The 7,500-nt window shown below is 32.7% G+C and overlaps 1 protein-coding gene across 1 annotated transcript in view; it reads left to right on the top strand.

Annotated features, from left to right (window-relative positions):
• Window positions 1–7,500, top strand: part of LOC115218503 (ephrin-B1) — a 360,527-nt gene that overhangs the window by 320,922 nt on the left and 32,105 nt on the right. Inside the window, exon 2 of the mRNA XM_029788361.2 lies at window positions 4,758–4,875. Within this exon, the coding sequence (XP_029644221.1) occupies window positions 4,758–4,875 (118 nt within the window). The remainder of the gene's footprint in view (window positions 1–4,757; window positions 4,876–7,500) is intronic.

Here is a 7,500-nt window from a genome sequence, read left to right as displayed (position 1 = left end):
TTTTCTTGCTCTTCTTCTTCATCTGAACATCAACAATATTTAGTAAACAGCAGAAAATGGAAAAACATAGCATTCCACAGGTTAATGTTCTTTTGAGCTTTTAAGATAGATGAATATCGATAACAAGTTATCATCAAAGAAGATGAAGCAATATATATGTTCGTGTGTGTTAGCGTGATATAGAGGAGGGTCTTATCGTGTTTATGAATTGATGGTATAAGCTTTGGAACACAAAAAAAAAACAAAGTACCCAAAGCATGACGGAAGGAAGACATTTTAAAACACCTTTGTTTTAAATACCTTCGTTCTTTGACATTCAGAAGTTACCATATTTGAGTCTCCAAAAGTAACAAGTGCCATTTTGATTTTTGAAGTTTCAATTTTAGTGTGGTTGCTGTTTACCATCAGGTCAGTTTCTGGTTGGACAGCTTATGACCAAAGGCATTCCAACCATCACCCTCTTGTTTTTATATATAAATACTTTGTTTTTGTTAAGCTCTATCTGCGACGATTTCATCTCAATCGAAAGAGAGGGGCTTTCTCCGTCCGGGTTGCAGATCCGTGGAATAAGCTGCCGGACGAGAAAGTGAAGATGCCGATGACCGCTCAGTTCAAAGTCTCTCTTGACCAGAAATGGCCTGAACTCTTTGCATGAACACCACCCTGTACATAACTCCATGTCCCCCTACATGGCCTTGCTTTTTGAGCCAAAATTAACTTAACTTAACTTAAATACCATTGGTTATATTGTCCAATGTATTCTTCATTTGTTTTTGTTAAGACACCAGGGTGTAATTTGAGGGAGATTTAGCTGCTGTTTCTTACAAAGGTTTCATTGTTGTTGATTTTGGTGAATCGAAATTATGAGTGAAATTACAATCAGCTAACATACTGCAACAGAAAATTTCCAGCTCTATAGATCCTCCATTCCTCCCTTACTCCATAGCTCTTTCTTGTGAAGAATCCCAGTTATTAACTGGCAATAAATTCTAATGTTCTGTTTCTGTTAACAGTTTTTGTTTTGGTAGTTTCAACTAGTTGTTGGCAATCTTCACCTTCTATAACTTCAATTTAAGCTGTATTGCTATCTTGTTCTCTCTCTCTCTCTCTCTCTTCAACACCACATCATTGCACCTATACATATACATCCACACGCATATATATTTTCAGCTCTTGTTCATTAGTCTCTCTCTATCTCTCTTCCACTTTCTCTCTCTCTCTCTTCCACGTTCTCTCTCTCTCTCTCTCTCTCTCTCTCTCTCTCTCTCTCTCTCTCTCTTCCACTTTCCCTCTCTATCTCATGTCATATTTGGCATTAAGTTAAATAACATTATATAAGATCCTACCTTGGCAACCGAGGTTCTAAGAGCCGAGCTAGAAAATGAAAATTTATCACAAAGTTTCAATGAGAGTGAATAAAAAAAGAAAGAATATTAGTAAACTGGAAAAGAAAGAAAGAAAGAAAGAAACCCCTCAACTTTAGTTGTAACATTGTTTCTAATGGACATTATTATTCTTTCATAATGAACCTCGGCCTATTTATTTACTCTTTTTCTATCTTTCCAATTGTATCTCATGTTACACCACTTTATTATTGGCAAGATTCAATGAAAACAAGTATATATATAAATAAATGATTTATAACAAAATTCAGCTTTTTCTTTCCCACACCGCACACAACAATAATCAACACATTAGAATTTCAGTTTTACAACCAACAAAGTTGTTTATAATTAGTATTTTTTTTTTTTTTAAACTTACTTTGTTATTTTTTTTCTTTCCCTTTCTTTTGTTTATTTGTTTATTTCCTTTTTTTTTTTTTTCTTTAAGTCTTATTTCACAACACAGATTCTGCAACATTATTTATTTATGAAATGAAGAGAAGATTCTCTTATATAAATAAACATTGCCCAAATATTATTAAAAAAAAAAAAAAAAGTAAAAGAAGAAAGTGTGTGTTTGAAACAATGATTCCTAATCAGAAATTATTACTATTTTCACAATCACTATATAACTAGACGGAAATTATACTCTACAGTTGTCAATAAAGCAAACTAGCAACTGAGTAAAAAAACAAAAACTTTGTCCATGTAAATAACAGCAACAGTTGCATAGAATAATAATTATAATAATAATAATAATCCTTTCTACTGTTGGCACAAGGCCAGAAATAGGGGGTGGTAAGTCAGTCACATCGACCCCAGTACTTGACTGGTACTTATTTTATCGATACCGAAAGGAGGAAAGGCAAAGTCAACCTCAACAGAGTTTGAACTCAGAATGTGAAAACAAACGAAATGCTGCTAAGCATTTTGCCTGGCATGCTAACATTTCTGTCTGCTACCGCCTTAATAATGATGATGATAATAACAGTGATAATAAACAATTTGAAACACTGCTACAGATAGTACATAGATATACTACCAGAACTGATTGGATTGGATTAGAAAAAAGTTCCAAAGCAACCCTACCTTGAAAAAAGGAAAATTAATTAAAGACACTGATATCATGTTAGATAAAGATATAGAGATAAAAGGATTACACCATGCAGAGATTTACAAATACTTAGAAATTGATGAATGAGACAGAATATAATGTATACAAATGAAAGAAAATAGTTAGCAAGGAATATTAAAGATGCAATTAGATTAATACTTAAAGTGGAGCTAGATGCAAAAATAATAATAATAATAATAATAATAATAATAATAATATAATAATAATAATAATAATAATAAGGAAATAAGCTATCAGTACTCTAGTTATAGTTATAATATTCTCAATTGGATACTAAATGAAATTAGCTAGACTAAATAGATAAGCAAGAAAAATTATGGCTACAAATTAGAATATACCACTAAAACTCTGACATAAAAAGATTATTCATAGCCATGAATACTAAGAGGTAGAGGCCTAATGTAACCAGAAAACTATTATAAAATATCCACTGTAAGATTACAAAAATAGCTAACAAAGAAAAAAAGGGAAAATCAATAAAAATTAGCTACAAAATATGACCAAAAGAAGAAACTGTTTTCTAATTTCCAAGAACCAATAAATATAAAGTAGAAGTTGATAGACAGTTTTGAAGCGAAAAGGGAAAAAAAAAGAAATTCTGAGAAAAAAAAAAAATAATAAGATCTAAATTGAAATAGGACTGCAGATTGCAATGCTGAAAGAAAAGCCCCCAAGAGATACAACACTCAGAAAAGTTGAACTGGATGGAAATAGACAGGCGAAAATTTTTGCACTAGCTCAAAAGCACAGGACTTGAAATTAAAACTGAAAGATTCTTGATTTTTGTAGCACAGGATTAAAGCCCAGGAAGCATCACCAAGTGTATGTTATAAAGTAGAAATCCTTAATTAACTGCAGGATATTCAAAGGTTGATTATAGTGTCTCAGGTTGCTCAGCCTCAGCCAATAAAGAATAAATCTACAAGAACATCAGAGTTGGTGGGGGGATTTTCATATACTAGAAACTAGGACAGCATTAGGAAATACCAACTTGAAAGAGATGGTGTATATATATATATATATATATATATATACACACACACACACACCAGAAAAGGTGTTGGGGAATTACTCAGCAATTACATACCAGATTGCTCGCTAAATGAGATCAAGGATAATCAGTTGGATATTGTTATCATAGGCAGCATCTCCTAATTGAATTATCAGTCCCAACAGATAAAAAAAATGTATCCTTCAAAGATATGAAGAAAACATGTAAACATAAAAATTTTTGAATGGAGATAACCAAAATTGTGGTGGGATTAGAAACAAACAGTCCTTATATTAACAGGTGTTTTGAGAATGGATAAAAAAGAAACATGTAGACAAATGCATAACCAAAGCACCAGGACTTCAAATATTTACACCATACAAAGATAGAATTTCTAGGCCCTGTACATTCCAATTACATAGAACACAGAGCCAAAGGAAAACACTTCATATACCTAAGGCAGACAGAGCTGCACTCTAAGATGCAATGGAAAAAATAAGCAATTAAAGTAAGATTATTGAATGATGATGAAGATAAATAATAAATATTATCATTATTGCCACCCAATAATGTATCACAATTCATATTGCACATATCTTACACAATCATCATTCTATGCTATAACACACAACACAACACACAGCACATATTCTACAATTAATAAAATAATGCAGCACATACTCTTGCATAATCGATCCTCAATACTATAACACCATAAATCACATTGTAAACAGTTACCACCCATTAAATAACGCAACCCACTCAGCAGCACACACTGTACGCAATCACCATAGAAACACTAATACACACATAGCTGCCAATCACACAACATCACCCAAGAAAAGAAAATAACTCACATTGAGCAAGATGAAACTAATAATACCAGAAAATTAATATCAGAAATCTTAAAATAAAACCCACGACAAAACCAAACAGATGCAGCATAGGAACGTTATGCTCTTCTCTCAAAACAAAACAAAACATGCAGTGTTTCACACATGCACCCCATTAACATGGTATAACATGAACCAAGTTTATGATACCAATATATAATGAAATAATAATTCTGACGTTTTTCATTCCTTTTTGAAGATTTTCTTTCAGGTTTCTTTGCTTACTTTGTATCATATATTCGTAGGATTTTTTGTTTTAGGTTTTGTGTATTTATTTTTATATTTTTCATATACCTGGATGTTTATCATTTTTATATTCATTTATTTTATTTTATTTTATTCTATTCTATTTCCAGTTTTAGACCAGAAAATCAGAAACTACGAGTAAATATTGGAGACCGAGTAAATATCATCTGTCCGAACTACAAGTCATATTCTCATGAAAGTGAAATGGAATATTACTCAATATACATGGTAAGTTGCACCAACTTTTATATTTCTCAGACACAGTCAGTAAGGGATTAGTGTAACACCTCCTTCAAGGTGCTACTATTGAAGATGACGATGAGAGCAAATCTCGAAATATCTTTTGGTATTCTCTGTAATCCTATTTTCTGTCTTCTTTTTGAATGTTGCACAGCAAATGAAGGATGAGCCCCTAGTGATTAGCCTACGGTTCGTTTATCCCTTTCGTAAACTGCTGTTACATCATAATCTAGTTGTTAGTGTGTATGTGGTGGAATTTTAAGATAGTGGCTGAGCAGTGGATGGGTAAATCTAAAGATTTAAGCTCTGAAGAACATATGGAAGTAAACATGATGTGGATGAGGGTTAACGTAGCCAACATATTTTCCCCATTGTTGATAAGAAGGAAAGTTAAGTTCATTGCAATAGGTGCCACGGTAAGAATAAGAATATACACAGTAAGAATAAGAATAAATGCAAATCTAAGATAATCTTATGATAGATTAGAAGCTTAAGTTGTTCTGTGGGTGCACCTTATGCCGTAAACTATGGTTAAGTAAAAACTTTATTTAGAAAGCAACTTTTTGGGAGTTTCTCTGAAGTGGTCTGCCAATATTTTTATAGGAACTAAGAAGCTACTGTCTGTCAAAATTTAGAATCTGCCTCTTCTCTCCTAACAGAAAAACCTTGTTCTGTAGGTGCACCTTATGCCATAAACTATGTTTAACGAAAAACTTTATTTAGAAAACAACAATTTGGGAGTTTCTTTGAAGCTACCAATTTGAATGAAGTTCAACAAATCATGGTACTAAAATCATTTGTATAAGTCTTTGTAGTATTTAAGCACAAAGAATAAACAGTTGAAATTCAATCCTGCTAGATATTTAATCCAGCACTTTACTTTCCAACTTTCATTTCCCCCATTCTTTCTTCTTTGTGTGACATTTTATATGTGAATAACCTCACTAGAGGAGACACCTAGGGAAAATGCACCCAGTACACTCTGTACAGTTGCTGGTATTAGAAAAGGCATCCATCTACAGAAACTTTGCTAGATTTTAGGATGCCCATCATGTATGTGTGGGCACAAATATGCATAAATGTTGCCATCTTTTGTCTTCACTTGTACAAAGTAGTGACTCCTTGTTGACATTGTGACCAATTGCTCTGCACTATCAAAGACTTGCAAGCTAAAGTATCTCTTACTTGAGAAACAGGTAAATGTTGACAAGAGGACAAGCATCCATCTGTTAAAATCCTGCTTCAAATACATCCATATCCAACTGACCCTAACATATTCAAATGACCTTTTAAACAATTGAGTGAATTATGTTTACCTATAATTGCCTATTAATTGATATGTTCATATATATGGCCACAGCATTGTTGACTGGTTAAGAATTTCACTTTGCAAATATGTGGTCTCAGGTTCAATCCTACTATGCAAGTATCTTGAGCAAGTGATATTATATATATAATGAAATTATTGAATACACTGCTCAGGTGCACCACAACTTGTTAGAAAGTGCGTATAAAGTGTATGCAGTAATGTACAAATGTCTGGAAAGCGAACAATGTATGAGTCAGATACATGCTTGTGTGTGTATGGAGGGGAGGAAATCAGGTGTTGTGTTGGCGAATCTCAGAAAGCATGGAAGTTTTGAAGGATGCAGTGCTCCGACAACTAACAACCGATGCCGGCAGTTTGTTCCATGCTTCAGCAACTCTCAGTGTGGAAAAATGTTTCCTAAAGTCATGGGAGCTGTGCTGTTTTCTGACTTTGTAAATATGTCCACGGGTGTTAGACGGGTGGAGTTTGAAAAGGTGCTCAGAGTTATTGTTTGTAAGATAAACTAGAGCCGATGCAAACCTTGCAATTGAAAATAGGTTGATAGAAACTGTTTGGATGATGGTTAGATAGACTGTACTCATGATTCAAATTTCCAGCTTTGGTACACTGTGTCATGCTGACTCCATCTGAGAATTAGAATAAGGGTACAGGTGTCTGTTGAATATTCAGCCACTTATTTGAAAATCCAATGAAATGATAGTCAAGTTGACCAAACAACTGAGTCTACAGTGTCAAACCTGACAGAGAATTAGTGTATATATGTATGCATATAGTATGTATATATATAATCATGCATAAATAAATATATATGTGTGTGTGTACATACATACATATACACACATATAAACTGTCGGTTCACATGTATGTTTAATAAATAGTCTCTTTAAACCACCAAGCTCAATGTATATATATTGAACATACGTACGTAAACTTAGTCATTATTTATCCAGATATCACTGTCTCAGTACTTTACATTAGTTATATTTAATGTATACGTATATGTGTGTGTATATAAATGTGTGTATATAAATGTGTGAATCTATACATATATATATATGTATATATATATATATATATATTATATATATATATATATATATATATATATATATATATATATATATATATATATATATGTACGAATATTCGTATGAGTATTATTCCTGTAGTCTCTATGGCCTGGCTTCTCTGATGCTATATATTAATTCTATCAGTAAAATTTATTTATAAACCACTTACACTCCAGCAGTTTTACTCTCCCCACTTCGATCTTCAACAGAAGT

The sequence above is a fragment of the Octopus sinensis genome, linkage group LG13 (assembly GCF_006345805.1).
Source record: "Octopus sinensis linkage group LG13, ASM634580v1, whole genome shotgun sequence".
NCBI classification, from domain to species: Eukaryota; Metazoa; Mollusca; class Cephalopoda; order Octopoda; family Octopodidae; genus Octopus; species Octopus sinensis.
Note: the sequence above shows the minus strand (reverse complement) of the source record. Positions and strands in the feature narration are given on the sequence as shown.